Source organism: Danio aesculapii, chromosome 17 (genome assembly GCF_903798145.1).
Source record: "Danio aesculapii chromosome 17, fDanAes4.1, whole genome shotgun sequence".
Classification (NCBI taxonomy): Eukaryota; Metazoa; Chordata; class Actinopteri; order Cypriniformes; family Danionidae; genus Danio; species Danio aesculapii.
This window is the reverse complement of record NC_079451.1, coordinates 29962978-29987056: the sequence shown is the minus strand read 5'-3', so window position 1 is coordinate 29987056 and position 24079 is coordinate 29962978. Positions and strand designations below refer to the sequence as shown.

Here is a 24079-nt window from a genome sequence, read left to right as displayed (position 1 = left end):
GGTGGAAAATGGAGAGTAGTATAAAGCTATTTTTGGTGGGAGGAGTGTTTGGGGAAAATCAGTTTTGCAATTGGTGTGGCGGTTACACACTTCACCTTTCACATAATGTAAATGTTGGAGGACATAACGGCTCACCCCTTAGAAGACACAGAGTTATGCCTCTCCTCTGTCTGCCAAACTGGAATGAAGCCAAATCGTAAAGACGTAAGATGTCTTTTTTTAGCTGGGGAGTCATTCAGCAGGTCGTTCCTTTGGTAAATTACCGTTGGACTGTGTGCATTTCAGCTCAGATTAATCATCTGGCTTTCACAGAGAGTCCAGACAGAGGAGCTCTTAAAAGTTAATGTTTACACATTAGATCAAGTCAGAGAGCCGGGCGATCGGAGGTGTCCTCTCAAAGGCAGGGGTGTCATTTTTCCCTTTCAGACAGACCTTTACCTTAACCTTCAAGAGGGATGAGTCTTCCCTTTATTGATAGGGGAAAGCTTTTGAGATGCTTGTTGTTGTTTTGTGTTATGATTAGTGATGAGCAACGATTATGAATTTTAATCCCAAATAATCACGTGATTTTTTTTTTTTTTTTGTAATTTAATCATAATCTTATTTACAAAACTCAACAATGACTTCTAAAGTAGTGAATTGCATGCTTTTATTTGAAAACTTCTGGTATTTGAAAAAAGTGCAGTGGTACTTTAAACAGCTGAGATGTTTTTATAACCTTATTAATAGTTAAAAATATCTTGCAAATTTTAACTTTAATGTAATTAAATTAAATCTAAAACCAAATTAGTTTGCCCTGACAGGTCATTTAGTGATAATTAAGTTATCATTACTTCAGTGCTTTTTAGTTCCTGTCATTCCACCACACTGTTCTGATAACCAGCTTGATAGATGACAGCTTTATGCAGAAACTGTGTTCAGACCTACGGTTATTGCACACGGAATCTGAAATTTTCATCCGGAATTTTCGCACATTTAAAATAAATTCGACCTCACGTTGTGTGAATCGTGTTGAAACACTGCCTCCAAAACTTTTTTTACTTTGGAAAAGAGAGAGGAGAACAAAGTATCTCTGCTTGAACTGACTCCAAAGTGTTTTACGTTTTTTCGTAATGGATTAAGAATTTAGGATTAGAATAGTTCTGAGTTTCTGCTGGATGGCGCGAATGATGCAGAATGCACAACCGGTTTGCCTCAAACGCCCATAATGCGTCAGAAGTAATTCAACTCGAGTGCAGATTTTCCTTGATGTAAAAACATCCCATGAGTAAACTATAGCCAGTGAAACCAGAGCTTCTCAGGGGAGGGTCCCGTCATATTTTAAAAAAGTTTTTATCAGTGGACAGTAAGGAGATCGATCATGTTGCCTTAGTTAATTTTATCCCCTGGTTGACCAAAAACTTGACAAATTTGTAATTTATCCTCCACAAAAAAGACAGAGTCTCACTGATTCACTTTTAGCAGCTATACTGGACCCAGGTGAGGAAGCTCCACACATTTCGGGTCACAGCACTAGCAATGCTGGAAACACAAAATGCAGGAAATACGAAGATAGTTACCTGAGCTATGGATTTATTCCGTTTTCTCGAAGCAAAGTGTCTCTGACCCAGCCACAGTGCGTTATCTGCACTAAGTTCTTGCTAAAGAATGCATGAGGCCATCCAAATTAATAAGACATTTCCAGACAACTCATTCCCAATACTGCAAGGTGTACACATTACAAATGGCCTACTGATGTTTTGCTTTTATATTTGACATTAGGCTATTATTTGTGCATAAACATATCTAGATATAGTAATAAACATACTGTTTGTTTGAATAATTTGTATCATACCTACTGCAAACTTATATGAGCGATAATATCATTAAATGTAGAGGGGGGCCTTACAATATTTTTTTGGGGAAAAGGGGGTCTCGGGCAAAAAAGGTTATGAACCAATGTATTGTGAGACATGAGACATTAAAAATCTCATAATAAGGACACTAAGATATATTTCACAGGGCAATATCACCGTAATGCAGCTTTTTACTGTATAATAGATTTGCTTACTGTTAAGGTGACCTGTCTCTTTCTGTTTTTCTTTTTCTCTGCCTCAGCTGTATAAAGGGCGCATTAATGCCACTAGTCATGTGATCCAGCACCCCATGTACGGAGCAGGGCACAAGTTTCGCAAACTGCATCTGCCCATCTCAACTACACTGTCAGAAGTATTGGACCGAGTATCAGGTATGGATACACTACCATTCAAAAAGTTTGTGGTCAGTTAGAGTTTTCTTTTTAAATAATTTATCATAATTCCGTTTAGTTGATCAAAAATGACCCTAAAGACATTTATATCATTATAGAACTTTACATTTTTTATTTTTTTATTTGAATAAACAGCGATTTGAACTTTTATCTTGGAAAACAATTTCCCAGTGATGGGTTGCAGCTGGAAGGGCATCAGCTGCATAAAACATGTACTGGATAAGTTGGCGGTTCATTCCGCTGTGGTGACCCCTGATTAATAAAGGGACTAAGCTGAAAAGAAAATGAATGAACCTTGGAAACAAAAAGGCTTTACATTTATTAATCCGCAGTTTTCAGCACTGATATTGTCAGTTGTCTCCTGAGTACAATATTCACACCAATGGTCTTGTTTTTTTTCAAATAAAAATGTTTTATTAGGTTTATTTAGAAAAATAATTGTAGACAATTGATTGAACTTTTTTGTACCTTTGACATAAAGCACATTAGCCATTTATTTCACAAAATATTTTTCCTTGATCAGGTTGAATGCATTTCCATCAGTCATACAGTGAGCTAGTTTTGCATGGAGCCTGCAGTAGTCTATCAGATCCATTAGATTCAGCTTTTGCTACATCTTCAGACTTTCAAGGTCTGATGCACAAAGCATGTAGGGCTAAAACTGCCGTGTGGCATGGTCATCAGCATGTGTGTGTGATGAATTGCTTTGTCGCTTGAGACCTTGAGCATGGCAGATATAGTCTTAGTTCCCTCTGAAGACTTCAAGATATACAATACATAAGGGGTCCTGTCTCGGAGCTGTTCTCCCGCTTGCATCACTTCCATAGATGGAAGACCCTCATAGGAAGCACAGCAGGTTGTTATCGTTATGGATTGCCGTTTCTTCATGGGCATATTACATCTTTACCTTCAGTTATTCAGATGATCAGTTAAGATGACATGTTGTTCGTTGCATATGTCTCGAAAGGGAAATTTATTTTTAGAGCCTGCAGGCTGACTGCACACACACTGTAAAATAACTTGTTATTTTTAACCCTTTAGATACACCGAGCATCACAGCAAAACTGATCAATGAACAGAAGGAGGATAAAGAGAAGAAAAACCATGAGGAAAAGGAAAAGATGAAGGCTGATAATGGTTTCCAAGACAACTACAGTGTCGTTGTCGCCTCAGGTGCTGTTTAACCCTGCATTCTCACTGACAGTTTCCCATCACAGCATTGCTCTAACAAGATTATGGAAAATGCTAACAGCCACCTAGTGCAACCATCTAACAACTACCCCAGAACTACCTAAAAAACCCGCAAGTATTACACTGTGCTAGCCACCTGAGACATCTTAACAACCAGATAACAACCATCTAGAATCCGCTTTCATCCCCTTAAAGCAACCCTTGCCACCTATAAAAAACCCAAAGCCTGCTAGCATCAGCTAACAGCTACCCAGAAAATCCCAATATCCACCTAAATCATTCTGGAACCTATCTAAAAACAACACGGAACACCATGGCAACCATCTAGAATAACCTAACAACCACCTAAAACATTCTGAAATCCAGTGAATAATCATCCAAACGCAACACCAACCATACAAATATCCTAGCAAACAGCTAATAATGACCCAAAAACCCTTTCAGCCACCTAAGACATCCTAGAAATCAGCTACCAACCACCCACAACATCACAACAACCAAACCCAACCACCCTAGAGACCAGTTAACAACCACCTAAACACAGTATAAATTGCTTAATCATCCAAGTTACTATCTAACAACCAACAAAAATACTTAAATTACATATGCTAGAACAACTTGAGCCTAACTACCACCCTAGAAACCAGCAAACAACCACCCAGAACACTATAACTACAACCCAGTAAAACATAAAAACCACCTGAAACATTATAGACACCAGTTAACAACCACCTAAAACACTGTATAAATTGCCTAATCATCCAAGTTACTATCTAACAACCATTCAAAAATACCTAAAGTACATATTTTAGAACAACTAAACCTTAACTACCACCCTAGAAACCAGCTAACAACCACCTACAGTACAACACCATAACAACCACTGAGAACACCATAATAACCACCTGAAACATTGTAGAAACCAGTTAACAACTACCCAATACACTATATCTACTAACCTAAATGTCATAGTAACCAGCTGACAACTACCCAAAAATGACTATCATACAAATCTTAGAACAATTGAACCATAACTACAACACCAATAACCAGCTGACAACCACTTACAGTAGAACACCATAACAACTGCCTGAAATATGGTAGAGACCAGTTAACAACTGCCCAATACACAGTATAAATTGCCTAATCATCCAAGTTACTATCTAACAACCACTCAAAAATGCTTGAAGTACACATTTTAGAACAACTAAACCCTAACTACCACCCTAGAAACCAGCTAAGAACTGCCTACTGTAGAACACCATAACAACACCTAGAAAACCATAATAATCGCCTGAAACATTGTAGAAACCAGTAACAATTGCCCAATACACTATATCTACCAACCTAAACGTCATAGTAATGAGCTAATGCCCACCCAAAACTGACAATCGTACAAATCTTAGAACAACTGAACTCTAACTACCACACTAGAAACCAACTAACAACAGCCAAGAAACCCATAACAACCACCCAGAACACCATAACTACCTGAAACATTGTAGAAACCATTTAACAACTGCCCAATACACTGTCTACCAACCTAAAAGTCATAGTAACCAATTAACGACCACCCAAAAAATGACTAATGTGCAAATCTTAGAACAACTGAACCCTAACTACCACACTGGAAACCAGCTAACCACCCAGAACACCATAATAACCACCAAAAACATTGTAGAAACTAGTAACAACTGCCCAATACACTGTCTACCAACCTAAAAATCATATCAGTCTGAAGCGCATCAAACACACAAAACGCCCAATTCGTGCCACAGGATGTCTAATCCCATCTTTGCATTGACTTCACATTTAAATCACCCACTCTGCTTACTGCACAGGCTGAAACCCCCCCCCCCCCCTCCATGTAATGTAATGATTGTGAGGGGGCAAGTGAGACGTAATTTTTCGAGAGACACTCAAATAGGCTACATCACGTGCACTGCATAGACCTTTGTAACACAATTAATTGCAAATTACCAAATAATATTATGAAAATTATCTTTTGTAAGCTGTTTGGACAGAACTGTGTGTCCACAGTCATATTGGGGTGAAATAAAGACAATAAGTCTTTTTTTTTTTTTTTTCCTGTTGTTAAAATAGGATCCAAATCCCTCCCATTTTGAGGCAGACCGCAACTTGACGTAGGAGTGCGGTTTCCCAACCCACTGAATTCATTGACAGCCGTGTATTAACATGTCTTCGTAGTAATGCAGATAATCATATCAACAAGGACGTGCGCAAAGCAACTGGGATGAAAAGATCTGTTGAGCTCTCTGTGATCATCAATTATCATCAAATTTGATCAAAATTTTTTTTTACAAATTTAAAACGTTTTCAAAACGGTGCATGTTTGTAGTAAAGATAGTAAAACTGCTACGTAATTTATCACCACAGCTGCATAGTGTCAACACAATTACAAAAAAGACGCTTCAATTCAGGTTTGTGGACGTTAAATCAGGTTTATTTTGTACATTAACATAACGGATATCCATACAGCCGTGGATATTTACATGTAAAAAGTTATAATAAATAATCTGATGGGTGTTTTGAGCTGAAACTTTACAGACACATTCTGGGCCTGTTTTTTCAAAAGGATAAAATTGATCCAGATTTAGTCATCCTTTTTTTGCGATCCGTGATCACGATTACTTTTTGAGCCAGTTAAGTGATAACTTACTTTTTGAGCCAGTTTTTCAAAGCAACATCGGATTAGATCAATCTGATCCGGATGAGAACTTTTTAGGTTCACTAAATCTGGATAACCAGTGCTCAAACAGGATAGGAAATCACAATGTAGAACTATAGATATGTAAAGAGCAACAATTAGAATAGCCAGTGTGGGGTCAATATAACTTTTTTTTTTTATTTGAAATGAAAACCCTCACATTTAAAAAAAAAAAAAAAACTAAAAACTAGAAAAACCCCACCTCATCCTCTTCCAGCAGTCCGCTCATCGGAGACCTACAACACAAACACTGTCCATTGAGAATATTAGACATAAGTTTAAAATTTAGATGTGCTGAATTAAAAAAAAAAAGACCATGTCAAAAACTCAACAATAATTTCAGACTTCCACATCTGATGTGGAGAGACCAGCTTGACTGAGCGTAGTCTTTATGAGGCGGATCTCGAGTCTGGCCTTGGTTTGCTGCAGTTTGGTCTGAGTCAGTTGTTTCTCTGCCCTTTCAGTCTCTTTTTGCAATTGTTGAAAGTGATTTTAAAAATCAGTGATTGACATTCTTTGCATTTTTTTGGTTATTCTGTAATCATTGCTTGCATCACTTATAAATATTCTAGAAACCAAAAATATTTTCCTTTTTGTATATATGAATATATCAATTAGTGATAAAAAAATAAATGTATTGTTTTTGGTCAATTTTGACAGCTGTTTAGGGCATTATTTTATGAGGCCAAACTCTTTCTGCTTTCCTGTAGGCCTGTACTGAAAGGCTGAATACGGTAAAGCCTACCTAATCACTGTCTGACCAATGAACAAATACAGTTAAAACCTATTGAATAATTAGGATATCTTGTAAGATACTGCATGATCCAAATATAGTATTATTTGATAAATTTTTTAAGTTTTCATTACATTTTGGGCATGAAATCCACCCTTCTGGTGGGATCAGTTTAATCCAGATTTTTTTGGATCAAAGTGATCAAAATACCACTGAAAAAACGAAACTAAAGGTTGGATCCGGATCAAAACCAAGATTGGATTACATGATCTAATTCAATAATGTAATCTGTTTTTTCTTTTGAAAAACCCATTTTCAAGATTTGATCCAATCCTTTATCCAAAATCCTAGTGGATTACTTTTGAAAAACTGGGCCCTGGAGACACAAAAGATTTTAAAAATAGTTAAAATTGGTGTCCTTTAAATGCTTTAAAATTGGATGTTTTATGAGATTATTTAAATTTTTTGCGTTTAAATGAAGTGCAGGATCGCAAAAATTTGTGACACTTTGTTGATTTTGCGTTGGATTCAGCGATCGTGGAATCGCAAAAAACTTGGGGGTCTGACTAAACCCTAACTACCACACTACAAACCAGCCACTTAGAACACCATAACTGCATTTATTCATTCATATTATAAAACAAACTGCCTACTAACTAATGACCACCGGAATAACCATAGTAACTACCTTGTATAACCATGCACCAAGAATGTGCAACCTGCACAAGAATCTGCATTGTTGCAGGAGTTTTCAGTGGGCAATTACCTTTTTTTCTTAATGTCAATAGAATGTAGTATTACAACTGTTCCCTAAGGGCCAACAATCTGTACTGTTAACTCAGGCTAGCTTTGTAGTTATTGATCTAGGAAGTGATGCACCCAGGCTGTGTCTCATTTTCATGTTGTGTTCCAGGTCTGAAGTCTCAGTCGAAGAGGGCCTTGTCCACTCCTCCTCGTCCCCCATCCAGACGAGGGCGTGTTCTCAGTGACAAGCTGGCAGCTTCCTCAGGAGTTGATCCGTCTGCCAAAACCATCAGCGTGCCTGTCTTCCACCTCTGTCACAAACTACTGCCGGGTACAAACACGCACTCTTGTTCTGTCACGCGTTCACATTCTGTCTGCTCCTCTCGCCCACTCTGTACTCTTCTGCGTTCCTCTCCGCGCTCCTCCATACAGATGAGGAGGAGCGTTGAGGTCACCTCGGTGCCTGTCCCCATCTGCCTGGCACTTCACCTCACTGCATTTATTCAGAGAAGCAGAGAGTCTGATGATGCATGTCAATTTCAAAGCTTCCTTCCATGTCTCATCTTGTCCCCTTTTAAGAGCCGTTCAGTATTTGAAGTGTGTAATTTCTGATCCACCATACAGAACGGAAAAAGTTTTTACACAGTTACACACTTTCTCATCTGCCATTTAGTTTTTGCATTTGATTTAGTGAAAAGGATTAGAATGTATCATTTAGACCAGTGTTTCTCAACCATGTTCCTGGAAGACCACCAGCTCTGCACATATTCCATGTCTCCTCAACCAAACACACCTGATTCAGATCATCAGCTCAGAGACTGAAAGAGCTGTAATGTGTGGCAAATAAAGAAGACATCCAAAACATGCAGTGTTGGTGGTCCTCCAGAAACCTGGTTGAGAAACACTGATTTAGATGAAAATGTGTCAAAGATGCTTAGTCATAGCTCACCCAAAAATTTATATACTGATATCTTTTACTCCCCTTCCACTTTCCTTTCCGTACCTTTTTTAGGTTCATCATTTTTTTTACTCAATAGAAGATAGAAACGTAAATTGTAGCCACTGATGTGCTTAGTGGGAATAGAAAATATTATGGAAGTTGATAGTTTCCAGCGTTCTTTAGAATATCTTCTTTTTTTCGGTCAACATAAGAAAGAACCTCATAAAGGTTTGGAATCACTTCAAGGTGAGAAAATGACGAGTAGTATTTCTCTTTAACCTTTATGCTAAATCTTTATCACAAAATTTGTAAATGCTTGTTATTAGCGACACAAGTGGCTGTTAAGTGTACTGCGGCCAGCACCGCACCCCTTCAAAATGTAACTACACGACGCAACGATGAGTAGCGCAAGCTCTATGATTGGTCAGCTTGGTAGCTGTGATGAGTATGGGTGGTGCTGATAGCCCAGATCCCGATAGAGCGAGTGTTTACTAGTGTCGAGTCCTGTGAAGGAGCTCCAGATGTAAACTTTTGTTTTGTGTTTACCTTTTGATTAAAGTTGTTGCATGTCCGCCAGTTCCTGCCTCTAAATAAGCGAGTTAGCTACATGTATGTTAAGGTAGCGTTCAGAGAAAACAAAATACCCCCAAAGAAACTTGACAAAGAGGAACATAAAAGCCTACTGCCAGCTAGTGTTTCTGAAGTGTTATTGCAGAGCAACACAAACCGCACGCAGAAGTATAACTGCACGACTACGCACAAGGCAGGCGATGTGGGTCAAGTATAAAACAGCCTCTAGCATCCAGTAAAAGACACTGAATGTGATTTAGTGATTCTAAACTCATTTCAAAGCTATTTTTATTGTTTCATTATAAGACAAAAGATATCGTATACACCTTTGCTGCAGTATTGATCTTATTCCCGACATACGAGCAGGCACAGCCATTGGAATCTTTTTGGCTTAGGACTTCCAGTCTCATTCACTTCCATTCATTTTTTGATGTTAAAAACAGCTCGTTATACTGCTTGATGTTGCAAACTGACATTTTCTTATTAAATCTTTCTTCTTTTTATGTGTAGTCATGAACATACTTTTTGTACAGCAAGCAAGTGAATCGAAAGTTCTAAAACAATCGCAAAAACCCTAACATCCAGAAGCTGTCCTAATATTTGTTTGAATGTTTAAAAAAAATATGGGCATAACATTGAATAAATATGTATTGCTCGTTTTCCACCTAATAAGAGAAAACAGCAGTTAAGAAAACATCTGAGAATGGCAATTTGAATGGGTTTGCACAATCACAATAAAATTGCTAGTATATTTGATTATATTATGATTATAAAGTATATTTGAGACTATATATCTATATTTTAGACTCTATAAATCTGACTGTTTACAGTAATACCATTGTTTAAATTTGTTCCTTTTCTGTGTGACGCATTAAAATTATAAAATGGCTAGTGCTGTGTTCTAATAACCGTTTGCAGAATAGAGCAGGCAAGTGCAAATGTCAAACCTTTTAAATATTCCCTACAAAAACATTCTAATTTTGTTCCATATAAATCACTTTTTAGATTTTGTTTCAAGCTTTTCACTCACTTGCAGTAGAAAAAGTAATTAATACATAAAAATACTATAAGTATCTCTGTTAATATATAGCCTCAAACCTTTTTCTCTCCAGGTCAGCCGTTGCCACCGGAGATGACCTTGGCCCAGCTGCTGACTCTGCTGTATGAGCGTAAACTTCCTCAGGGATACCGCTCCATTGACCTGACCGTCAAACTGGGGTCAAAGGTCATCTCAGACCCTGGCCTCTCCAAGACTGACTCCTTCAAACGGCTCCGCACTGAGAAAGGTACGGAGACATCTCACATGCAAATCCGTCAAAAGAGGTTGTCATGAACGGGGTTATCATTAGCTGCTAAAATATAAATATTAGAACTGTTCTAAATGTGTTTAGATTAATTTATGAATGCTTCAGTTACTAATTGTAATTCCATTACTAACGGTCTCTCCTAATTCTTAAACAGAGAATCATTTTTTAAAAAAACAGCTCATAAGAATCCGCAGTCCGGACATGAATTCACACTAGTCTTACTATGTGTTTTAGATCCTCCAAAAAGTACAGACCCGCAAGAATCATTCATTATTTCATCAGAAATTGATTTCATGCCATTTTGTTGTGATAGTCAGTCTGTGCTCTTATCCAAAAGTTTGTAGCTTCCCTTTGCCACATAAGTCGTTTTATGCCAGCCCTGGGAAAACAGCCTGATTGGTCATGTGTGTGTTTCAGATATTTCCCCTGTAGTGTTCTGAATCTTCAGATGTCAAATGATTTTGCTTTGCTCTGTCAGTGATGTGTTCACGCTTTCTGAGGGACACAAAACAACCCACTCTGTCCAGACAACAACAGCTGGCTTCCCATCGGATAGCCGAGGCTCTTTATTGATTTGGCCCTGTTGAGATGAGCTAGTGTTCATACTCGCATACATAGAGTTCCTGCTAAAGTTGACGATGTCAGCTCAGGTGATTCTGCTAACACAGAGGGCTGGATGTCACTTGTGTCAGTAAAGTGTCCTGTTAGTGTCCTAATCAGCCACAGCAAAATGTCAAGCGATTAAATCCCACCTCTCTGGGGTTAATCCAAGTCTTATCAGCAAAAATCAGTAATGTGCAACAAGACAATTGACTAGTCAGTTTGTGACAACTAGTACAATTTATCTTCTCACTAAACTTCCGAATTTAGTGCACCAGCTTTTTAAAAGTTTTTGCTAGTTATTTTCAGTGGTAATCCCATAGTTGCTGTTAATAGTAGGTTAAATATGTTGGTGTAAGAACCAAAATCTGTGAAGAAATTCAATTCTTATTTATTTCTATAGCACTTTTACAATGTAGATTGTGTCAAAGCAGCTAACAGAAGTTCTAGGAAATTGAAACTGTCAGTCCAGTTTTCAGAGTTAAAGTTCAGTTTAGTTCAGTTCAGCGTGGTTTTAATTTTTACTGCTGAAAGTCTAAACACTGAAGAGCAAATCCATCGATGCGCAGCTCCACAAGTCCAAAATCAAGCAAGCCAGTGACGACAGTGGCGAGGAGCAAACTTCACCAAGTGAAGAAAAAAAACCTTGGGCAAGTTGGGCAAGACCATTTCTCCTTTGGCCAAACTTCTTGTGCAGAGCTGCAGTCTAGGTGCCAGAGGCTGGAGAACAATGGAATTGTTTCATCACCTTATTAAATCTATGACACAAATAATGGGGTATATGCCCAGGGACTTTTGATGTCCAATAAGCCAGTTCAAACACTTTGTCATTATAAAATCGCCTTGTTTAAGATCAGGTTTCTTAAAAATCAATCATCTTCACTGCCTGATTGAGATATGATATAAAATGGGCCTCAGACTCTATAAGAAGAACTGCATTAAATTTCATTGTTCTGAGCCATGTCTTTAGAACATGGAAATATATTTTACCACAGTATTTTCAATAGAGTTTCAGCGCTCGCCCACCGCTCCTGACGGCACTTAAGTTTAAACGGCCTTTCATATTGTTTTGCTCTTAAACAACTAAATGACTAAGTCTATTTAACAGATTATATTTGAATTAAATTACATTATCGATGCTGTTAAAGTAACTTTATGAAATTAAAAACTGTTCACTAGAAGTTTATTCATGGCTGAAAAACTCTTGCCATGCATATAGCCCTTTAAAGCAGTTCTCGAAGTAGTAAGGTGTACCTTAAAAAGTAGTTGTTTGCTGCTAAGTTGCAAGGATAAAGTTGCAACATGCAGATACAGACTAGAAACAATGACTACATTTGCATAGACATCAGTAATCAAATTTTTTGCCTTAATCTGAATAAGACAATAATATGATTAAGGTGTTTACATGAGTTGCGTTTTGAATGTTCCTTTCATGCTCTTGTTTTACATGTTTTAACACATAATTCGATTAACATCATTGCGTCACTGTGCTATCCAAGTTTACTCCAGAGTTTCATGTAATTTTGGGTGTTTCATTTTTAATGTGTTGACTTTAACTGCAGTTCAGCACTTTCACTTTCATTCAGAAACATTTCATGCATGCCCCCGTGACAAACGATATTGGATATTGGATGTGAGTATGAACTGCCAAAAAGAGTGTTGTTTTAATTGAATTTAATATCACACACCATATAGGAAAACTCAGCATTTGTGATGCAGGTGTCTGTGGTCCTTCACTGACTCGGTAGGTGCAAAGAGTAGTGTCAAACAACTGTGTGTGTATAGACCATCCTGTTGCAAAATACGGCAAAAATCCTAAACGACGGTAATAGAATGATTAAGGTGTTTACTTGTCTGTGCTGCACTTCAATAAATGGACTAAAGTCGGCATACTCCACATGTCTTAAACTGATTTTTGTTTAGTTCAATTATGACCTTAATTGTCCTAAATTAATCAAAATCGCTGTTTACATGGTAGACTCTTAATCAGAGTATTGTCTTGTATTAAAATCGGATTGTAGGTGTCCATGTAAACATACAGTGTTGCAGTCTTGCGCCTTTGGAGAGTACAAAAAGATGATTTGACACCACAGTGTTGCCACGCTGTGTCATGGTGTCTTACGGGACTGAACCGTGACCTCTCAAACTGTTGAATTTTCCTCTGGTGAGAGCTGGCAGCATTCATTAACTTCGCTCCACTAGCTATTCTGAGCAAGCTGCGTTCGCTTGTTTGTTTGGCTCAGTAAGGAGTCTTGGAGCAGCCCTCGTTTGATGGCACCCGTCCAGTCTGGCATCCGAATTTTTCAGTTTAGTGATGGTGCCTGAGGGACTCACCCCACCCTTTGGCTGGTTGGCCATCTTAGCTGTGTCAAATCACTGCTGGCGTACAAAACTCTGCTTCTTTTTACGCACTCTTTCATCTCGCACCCCTCCGTTGAGCAGTTGAAAAGGATGCTCACCAGCCAGGATAATTTTCTTCTCTCTGCCTGGAGTCTGGCCATCTCTCTGTGGAAGACACTCCGACCACAGGTGGTACTCTGAACCGTTGCTGCTTGTTACAGTGATGGCCATGAACCTGTTGGCAACTAGTTTGTTCCTGGACACGGGCTTCTGGCTTGCAAAGTAGATCTGAAACTTGCTACAAAACGAGGATCAAATACAGACTATAGCAGTTGTTTTGGGAGTGCAGCTTCTATTGTTTATCACTCCAGCAATGTTTTTGGCTTCGAGTTTTACATTCATCCACTGATCTTTTCCTTTCTTTGTACTGATCTCAACATCAAAGACACAAAGATCTCTGATGCTAAACCAACCAACTGGAATAATAATTTGAAAAAAAAAAAGATCTTTCAACATCGTCTAGAGATTCAATCAACAAGTCATTTGTAAATATTTGTCCCCTCCCAGAGTGTGGGACACTTTGTGTGTAGTTGACCTTCATAAAGCAGTGCCGAGCAGACTAACATCTACGAGAAGGTGTGTTTAAATGACAATACAGCTGATAACATTAAGTTTCAATTGAATTAAAAAATATATATATATTCTTAAGGATTTTTATACCTTTAATTTGAATGGACAGTAGAGTACAGACCAAGGATTTCTAGATAGAAATTCAGTTCTGCAGGCCCAGTGTCCTGCAGAGTTTAGCTCCAGCTTGCTTCAATACATCTGCCTGGAAGTTTCTAGTAAGCTGATTAAGAGTTTGTTTAGCTAGTTTAGGAAGAAAGTTAAAAACATAGGTCTGAGCCTGCTCCAAAATGGGCTGGTTAGCTTAAGCTTCAAGTGGGCTGTACACACATCCTGGAGTTTTCATTTATTTAATGTCTTGTACATGAGTCCAATCTTTTGTGTTTTATGATCATCTAGAACTACTCCAACCCTAAACCCAACCTCACAGTAACCTGCTGTGTTTTATTATTGTCTACTACACCTACACTAAACCTAAACCCAGCCTACTTGCGGCATAAGTCCCTCTCACTTATGACCCGTTTCTACTGTGTGGTATAGTACGGTATGGGTCCCCTTTATCCGGTTTGCGTCTCCACTGCCAAAGGGTACCAAAGGTACTCTTTTGGTCGGTGTGGTGTTCGACAAAATTACAGTGGACGTCATTCTTGCTTAAAGTTCACACATCATATGAGAAGCATTCCTTAACAAATGCTTTATTTACATAAATACTTGTATAAATAAATGTATTATATGTATAAATAAATGATTATTATCAACCTTTCGATGAACAGAATTTGATTATAGCTGCAGATCAATGATAATGTGAAATAGCGCACTAACGTCAGCGATTTATATAAAATAAAAAAAAACATTTATGAATTATGATCTCTAAAATCTAAAATGTTACCAATTACAAATAAAAAATACCCAAAACTTACATTTAGGCCTTGTTTAGGTTCATAAATAATATGAAATATATACATTCAGTACAAATCTCTCATCTTTATTCTTTACCAGCACATGTAACCTCTTGTTAAAAAGTATTTCCGTCATTCTGATTTCATGATAGTCCAAAAGGAGATGATAATAGTTAAACATGGCAGTTTGTTCATGTTTTAGGTTGCTGAAAGAATCATTTGCTCTTTGTTTTTTCGGGTTCCTCCTTTGTTTTTTCACGCTTCACACTCGCGTTTGTTTCTGAAAGGAAAGCAATTTAGTCAGAAGCAATTTAATAATTGCGCAGACGTTATTATCATCAGCTCAAGTTTGTTATTTCAAATATAGACGTATGGTGAGCGATCGCGAGCTATCTTGGGAAAGTGAAACCGCTCGCTCTTTAGACGGCCTCGTAAACAACAGCAGGTTTATCTTCTTTGCTTTGTGGCTGTTCATTAAGGTGACGTTTTGTTGTGCTAGGTAAAAGGGTACCCAAAAAGTGGTACTGTTTGCTTTTTGGTACCTTATGACAGTGGAAACGGGCATAAAAGCGTATTAACCTGTGCCGTACCATACCACTGAGTGGAAACATGCCATTGGAGGTCATCCAGCCTACTTGTGGTGTAATCCCTCCCACTTCGAGGTCTCCAGGCTGCAGCGATGCCTCAATGGGTTCAGGTGTGTCTAATTGGGGTTTGAGTTAATATATGCAGGACACCGGCCTTCCAGGACTGTTTGGGCACCCTTGGTATAAATGAAGTATGGTGATTTATTTATTTTTTTATTTTTTTTATAAAAAAAAAAATTGTTTTAATAATTTATGTGGAAATCATAAGGTAATAAATTTTATGAATGCATTGAGACCATCATCATCCTGTTTTCCTGCTTGCTCATTAGTGATATAACATGGGTTTTATTCATTCAGTATTATTTGTGCATTTCAATGTGCAAAAGTAGAGCATGATAAGTTGAGCTTTATTGTCGTTACGCTACATGTGTGGACATACAGAGGAACAGAATGACGTGTCTCGCAGGACAACGGTGCTACATAAATGAATCATAAATACAAACACAACACTGGACATAAGAGCTATTATAAAAAAACCTATGTGTAACTATTATATACTATACGATACTTAACTATACACATAAACAGGCTATAAGTAAAAACAAAGGGTAAGGTCTTGATAAAATCCAAACACACAGGGTGGAAACTGTGACACATCTCAGCTCACCATTTGTGATCAGATCGCCAAAAGAGCATATTAATACCAGATGTAAACAGGGCCGTTATGTCAGCTGTAAACTCTATAAATCTGCTTCGTGTTTATATTAGAGCACTGTTGTTTTATTACAATTCTGTCTGTGCATTCAGAAACCCTTAACAGCCAATATCTCCTGCAACTTTCTCCTTATTCCCTCACATCGATCCTCAATCTCAGTAAATGAAAACCTGATTTAGAGGAATAATGTGATATATGGGAACAGAAATGAGCTCTTGTGCAGTACTGCCCTGCTTTGGACATCGTGGTTTATGATGGGAACAATTGAGACCACTTTATTTACAGCTAGACGTTATGAGATTTTATTGACGCCAGATTGAATGATGCATTTCTGTGCTTCCCTCATCCTGTAGATCACTGCGAGATGCTAAGCGGCTGTCCTGACGATGAACCGATGACCCCGGGTGATGAGGGTTTGGATGCTGCGGTGGATGACAGCCTCCTGGAGACCAGTCCCATCCAGTCCCCGTTGCAGGTGTTCGCTGGTATGGGCGGCTTGGCGCTGATTGCAGAGAGACTTCCAATGCTGTACCCCGATGTCATCCAGCAGGTCAGTATATCTGCAAGCTTGCTCTCTGTGCAAAATTATATTCTACCGCGTAGGTAATTTTATGTAGTTTCACTTCATTTCTGCTTCATAAGCCACTCGCTCGGTGACCGTAACCTGAGGTTAGTCAGCATTTCTGTTCATTTGCGTGTCCTCTGAGCCAGTTCGTCCGGATCGTTCTGTGCAGGTCAGCGCCCCAGTGGTGCCATCCACCACGCAGGAGAAGCCCAAGGACAGCGACCAGTTCGAGTGGGTCACTATTGAACAATCCGGGGAGCTTGTTTATGAGGCACCCGAGACCATCGCGGCCGAGCCTCCACCCATCAAATCCTCCGTGCAGACCATGTCACCCATACCTGCCCATTCGCTGGCGGCATTCGGCCTTTTCCTGCGATTGCCAGGATATGCAGAGGTTTTGCTGAAGGAGAGGAAGCATGCACAATGTCTGCTCAGACTGGTGTTGGGCGTCACGGACGATGGAGAAGGAAGTAAGTACCCCTCAAGTATAAGAAGAACTACTTCTGAAATTTGTTTACACTTTAGAAATCAATATTCTTAGTGAATCCAGATTTTTTGGGGGGAATAGATGCCTATTTCATATTCAGCCTGCGTTGTTCGCATATCCATTAGCCCTGTTTGTGTCTGTGTGTGTGTGCGTGCTTGAGAGAGAGGTTATTGATTGAAACAGAGCAGACTGATGTGGAACACTGTTTTTTGATTCCCCCATCAGCATCTCCTGCATATCTGTGCCCGCCATCTACCGTTTCAGTCACCGTCTCAGAGACCTTTCAGACTCAGCCCTCATATTAAACAGGCTGTTGCTTATTCCTCTCAAAGTTTTTATCTTTGAAAAAAAGGTTTTGTATGCTCATTATTTGATGAAAAACAGTAATGTATTTACCCAAAAAGGAAAATACTCATGACTCAAATACTCCATACATGCTTAAGTTTCTTTCCCCCCCCCTGTTGAACACAAAAAAGATACTTTTGAACAATGTTGGAAACCGGTAACCATTGACATCCATTGTAGGAAAAACAAATACTATCTTTGGTGACCATTTTGTCTAAATATCTTTTTTTTGTTTAACAAAAGAAAGCAAATCAAACAGGTTTGTGACAAGTGAAGGGAGAGTAAATGATGAGTTTTCAGTTTTGCGTGAACTAACAATTTAAGTGTTACTGCTATATTATTTTAATACTTATTTTGGAGGGCGTTCCTGTGATGTAAAAGCTGTGTAAAGTTCCTTGGTAATACTTTATTTTGATGGTCTATTTGAGTATTAGTAGACTTCAACAGACATTTAACTGACTATAAGAAACTTTGCAAGTACATGTCAACTTACACTAACCCCAAACTAACAGTCTACTTATAATCTAATGAGAATTAGTTGGCATGCGCTCTTATTCCTACTCCTATTTTATTCATTTTTTATTTTAGTTTATTTTATTTCATTCTCTAGTTTTTTATAGTAGAGTCCTGCACAGTCTTGTGTTGTCAGTTTATGTTGTTTGATGTAGCACCTTGGTCCTGGAGGAACATTGTTTCATTTCAGTGTGTACTGCACTGTATATTGTTGAAATGACAATAAAAGCTGACTTGACTTGATGTAGATGCAATGTAACTAAATTCAACAAACGGGCCATCAAAATAAAGTGTGACCAGTTCCTTCTTTAGACTTAAGTGTGACAAGATCCTTCAGAAATCATTGATTGGCCCTCAAGTTTATTATTGTTAGTGATGTTGACAACAGTTGTTTTATTTTTTTTTGTAAACCAAAATGGCACATGCTAATGCATGGTTTCTGCTACATTTATTCCTCCGTGGCGGGGTGCCACCCCAAAATTCATCCTGACATGGCAACATTACAGCTTTTCATTTAAAACATTGTCTTTTTTTAAAATAGCGGGTTATAATCGCACCAAAACGTATTAAAAGATAAGGTGAATTTATTACAGCGCGAACCTTTCTTTAACCAGAGCGGTGCTGTGCGCTATTTGTTTAACCCTTAAAGGTTACATGCTGACTGACCGACTGACAGGTGCGTGAGGCTAGCAAACACGACGTAGCTTTCAGTTATGATGAACGGTTTCCATAATGGTTCTGCATATTGTGACTTTTTCTTGCTGGAGTTTATAGCCGTTTCACTTTACTTCAGGACACATTAATGTCGCTCTGTAGGTCTATTAGAGACATTCATAAATATTCCTTGCAAATCTTATAAATGTCTGAGACATGTTACATAAACGCACTAAATCGCACATCTGCAGTGTTTATTTGAGAGCGCACAAAAAGATCTGCGCTTGAGCAGCGTATATTCGAGGGCGTGCAAGAAGTTTTTTTCATGAACAGAAAATCGGCGCGCAAGCAAAGAGGATCACATGCTCATAGTAATGTAATGTGTATTTATATAGTGCATTTGTTGTGTATTACATGAATGCGATCTCGACTTGTAATACTGCACTCATGACATTTGTTATGGAAATAACGCCATAGGTAGTTGGTAGATCTGTTTTAAAAAAGGCCTGCCGCCACAGCTAGAAACAATCCTAGAGGAAACACTGTAATGTGTTATAGAAACATTTTAAACAATTGTAAACACAATAATAAAAGTTAACAATTTAACTATTTCACTACCTCTGTTAATGCTGAGGTGAAAAATCATTTAAAGATCGATTTTTAGTTTCAGTATGAATCGCTATTCTCTCTTGAATTAATTCTGAGCTTAGTTTTTAACAGTAGATGGCACCGTATGCCTTACAAACAGCTATACTCTGCTTGCATCCAGTTCCTTACAAATACTACTAGAACCTAAAATCATTATTAATGAAGTTAGGAAAGATTTAAGCACATAACAAGTGTTTATTGTATTGTGTTTACATTTAATCTTGTGACATAAAAGCCAACTTGCATGACTCGCCCAAATGCACAAGCCTTTATAGTGTGCCATCTGCTGGTCAAATAAGCTCAGTGTCGATTCCCGAGATGATAGAGAATCAATGCAGAATCAATTTTACTAATGAGTGTTCACCACAGCTCAAACCTCTGTGCTGTTAGTCAGTAGCTTAGCAGTAAGCTGATATGAAACTACCCTTTTAGCATTAACCAAGATACTTTGACACCTCAAATGAGGGATGCTTTTTGTGTGATTCTTGAGAGTGGCTGTTAAATGAGAGGTACTGACCATGAAGAAGATATCAGTATCATTTATGAGTGTTTGTTTCACAGGTTGCATCAATCGTAGAGTTAGGAAATAGAGCTGCTGCTCACGTGGAGGGGCCTGAGACTTCATCTTAAACTAACACAATTGCATCAGGCTTTTAGGAAAACCTCTCCCATCTCAACATAGAGCTTCAGCTGAGAATCAGACTACTCTAATGGCTATTATACATTCACACCCTGCAGGCAGATACACATGCTTCTCTGCATCTCCCCTACGGGAAACATTGATTGGATTACTACATGGTTGCTTCATCGATTGGTTTAATTGAGCCTGGATTGGCTGCCCAATGTGTATTTCTGTCAGTCTAAACTGTTGATTGGTCAGCTGATCGTTTGATGTGTTGGTGGATTGGTTAAGTGTGTTATTTAAAAGAACAGTTTCCAGGGTTCCCAAGGTCATGGGATTTTCTGGAATATCATGGATTTCTAAAAAGTCTATTCCAGACATTGAAAGTCAGGGAATTGTATTTTTGTTTTGTCCAAGTCATGGAATATGAGGCTATTTTTGCTTATCAATTTAAATTGTACTTCCCATTTATTACTGTGTGATGTTTTTTTTTTTTTTTTTTAATATATATTTTTTTTTTTATCATGTTTTGCTTGTTGTTATGGTTAAGCTATTTTTGGTCACTTTATTTTGATGGTCCGTTTGTTTGATTGCATCTACATGCCAACAAATTCTCATTAGATTATAAGTAGACTGTTAGGTTGGGTTAGGGTTAGTGAAAGTTGACATGTACTTGCAAGGTTTCTTATAGTCAGTTAAATGTCTGTTGAAGGAGCAGTATCAACAGATATTAAGCAGACAGTCTACTAATACTCAAACTGATTATCAAAGTAAATGTTACCCTATTTTTCACTGCCATTTTAATCCGTTTCCCACTTGGCAACAGACGACCAAATGCAGCGACCAATCTGTACCTCTTAAAATACTCTCTGCTCAGGGCTCAAACAGTCCCTCCTAGATTTTGTACAAAATGTCAGGATTTTTAGAGCCTAAAATGGCTGATTTTGAGGGTGATTTTATCATAATTTGTGACAATATTAACAGTGTTTCTTGTATTGTTCTCCTCTCAAAATACACAAAATTACACATCTTTGTTCTTCAAGATTAAAATCCCATGATGCAATTCAAAAGCATAAATAAATGGAGCATTTTATACTGTGTGGCAGGATATCTGTTATAGAAATTCAGCTTTTTATTCAGTTCAAGTTTTTGTACAGCACTTTTCCCAATTGCGTTACAATCAAGTTCAGAAAAGTTAAGGTTATTAGTCACCTTAATGTTATTAGTTACTAATAACTTTAATTAACTAGTAACTAATAGCTTTTAACAGTTATTATATGTAAGCATAGTTAACCTGCAGTTATATAGTCAGTGAAACTAAACTAAACTCTTTTTAGTGAGGAAAAGTCTGTGATTTTGACATTTGTCTTAAAGTAGGAACCCTGGGTTTTTCTTGCTCTAAATGTTGAAGACACTCTCATCTAGAGAGACAATTTCTCATTCTATTCATCTGTCATTCTTCCTCAAGGTCACATCCTACAGTCTCCCTCTGCTAACGTTCTGCCCACGTTGCCCTTCCACGTGCTCCGTTCCTTGTTCAGCTCCACTCCCCTCACCACGGATGATGGGCTGCTGCTGAGACGCATGGCACTGGAGATCGGTGCCATCCACCTCATCTTGGCCTGCCTGTCTGCCCTCAGCCATCATGCTCCCAGAGTGCCCAGCGGCAGTGCCAACTCCAGTGAGGTCAGTGTTAACCCACACACTGTTTACCTGTCATTCAGCCCACAAAAATCTGCATGTTTGTGACAGCAATGAGAACATTAGCATGTGAACTCGCGTGTTAAAACATTCAGTGTTTAGCAAACCAAATAATGACTGAATTCACAGGGTTTGGAGAAGTTTGGGTGGAAATTTATTTTAATATATTTTAAAATGGATTCCTGTGTTAGCAGAGGTAAATTTTCAGCAGCCATTACTATAAGGAAACAAACAATGACAAACTATATTATCTTGTGTTCAGAGCGAGGTGTCTTATTTGGGAAAACCATCATATAAAGCTAAATTATTTTATAAAGATGGACTTGGGTGGTTGCAGAATTATTAAAAGAGCATTTCAGATGGTGTGAGATGAGATCAGTCCACTGGTTAGTCTTGTTATCCAATGGGGTATACGCACACAACCTTTTCATTTTCAGACAGCCAACCCAACGGCTTCCAGTAAACTGTCTTTCCATTGCAAAAAAATCGCCACCTTTAAGATCTGTTTTCTTTAAAAATCAGTGATCTTCACTGTCTGATAGATATATGATCTCAGTGATCTCAGAAAGTGGGTCTTAGACCGGACAAGAAGCACTGCATTCAAAATATGAACATTTATTTTACCCTAGTATTTTCAATAGAGTTTCTGTCGTAGAATTCTGCCACTGATGGCACTAGAGTTTACATGGTCTATCATCTCGCTTTTTGCTTGAACAACTAAATGAATGCTTAAGTTTATTTAGCTGTTTGTATTTTAATTACATTATGATCGATACTCTAAAAGGAACATTATACATTTTTTTAAAAAGTCACACCAGACCTTTCATCAGAAGTTTACCGCTGCCTGAAAAAATCTAGCTGTGAGATGATGACATGACTATTCAGGGTTTTAAATGTCTTTAAATGCTCATAAAATAGGTGAATGAAAACATAGCTAATGTTAAAACTGTTTTGGTAACACTTTGACTATTCTTGTAAAGTATTTATTAATTATAATTTAACATTAACTAATGCGTTATTAAAATCCAAAGTTGCACTTGTTAACTGTAGTCAATCCACAGTGAGTTAACATGAATTAACGTTATTTAACTTAACTAAAACTAACAAACATGAATAAATGCAGTAATAAATGTATTACTAATAGTTTGTTATTGTTCGTAAATACATGAACTAATAGACCATTATTTTAAAAATGTTACCACAGTCTCAATTTGCAGAAACTGAGAAAATTCATTTTGATGAGTAAAAATATCAGATGAGCATAATTTATTCAAAGTAAAAAGCATTTGTGACTAGGGATGCAACGATTAACCGATTTCACTACTAACTGCGCTTTAATTTGTCACGGTTAACTAATCGTAAAGGCTTCTCAACACTGTGATTCTGCACGGAACAAAACTGCTGCAACTAAATGAAGTTATGCCAACTGTGCTCTAGTTTGAAGTTCCAAGCTTGTACACAGAGACTAATACCCACACACACTGGATTAACTATGGCTGAGGCTATCATCTTAGGGCCGTTAACATATTGCGACATTTGCGTGAGTAAGTTAGTTATTTCCAATGGAGGCACACGGCTTGCTCATGCATATTGGGAGCGACGCACTCACGCTTTCCAGGCGTATTAGTTAAAAGAATACTGCGAGCTCACCGCAAGTCACGTGACAAGTACTGGAATAATCTGCTTCATACTTTGTATGGAATATGCACATTTCTACTCCAAAGAGAAAAAAAATACGAAATGAAAAATACCAAACAATTTTGTAAAATAGTTGATCAAACGTGCCTTTCAGACAGAGGTTCAGCAGCCTTTGACTACATTTGTTCTCTTTATATGGGAAATGTGTAGCTAATAGCTTAGATTTACATTAGACAAATGCATTTTTTTATTACTTATGTTTAAATGCCAAAACCTTTTTCACTTATTTTATTTACAAACTATTGTTTGTTTTTTAAATATTATTTTGCATTCTATTGAATGGTTATTGAGCAGCAATAAATAACACTTTAAAATATAAGGAGTTTTCATGTGATTTTCTAAACTAGAAGTGTTTTGAAATTAATGAATGCATAATAATTGTGCAACCGAGATTATTCTTCAGACTATAATCATAAAACCAAAATCTATAATCTTTGCATCCCTATTTGGGATGTATATATTTGAAATAATTAATTCATATTTTTTGGGATAGTTTTGATGTCTTTCAACAACAGCAAAAGAATCATACTGACCTCAAACATTTGAACAGTATTATTTGTTTTTGATCTTTATCTTTCCCATATATCTACAAATGAGTAGTGGAAACTTTTAACTAT

General features: G+C 37.7%; 1 protein-coding gene across 7 annotated transcripts in view; it reads left to right on the top strand.

Annotated features, from left to right (window-relative positions):
* birc6 (baculoviral IAP repeat containing 6) overlaps window positions 1–24079 on the top strand; it is a 165468-nt gene that overhangs the window by 77176 nt on the left and 64213 nt on the right. For all 7 annotated transcript variants that reach the window (XM_056476525.1, XM_056476523.1, XM_056476521.1 and 4 more), the window contains exons 57-63: window positions 2098–2227; window positions 3290–3421; window positions 7814–7975; window positions 10267–10440; window positions 16583–16779; window positions 16964–17264; window positions 21532–21749. In XM_056476525.1, the coding sequence (XP_056332500.1) occupies window positions 2098–2227; window positions 3290–3421; window positions 7814–7975; window positions 10267–10440; window positions 16583–16779; window positions 16964–17264; window positions 21532–21749 (1314 nt within the window). The remainder of the gene's footprint in view (window positions 1–2097; window positions 2228–3289; window positions 3422–7813; window positions 7976–10266; window positions 10441–16582; window positions 16780–16963; window positions 17265–21531; window positions 21750–24079) is intronic.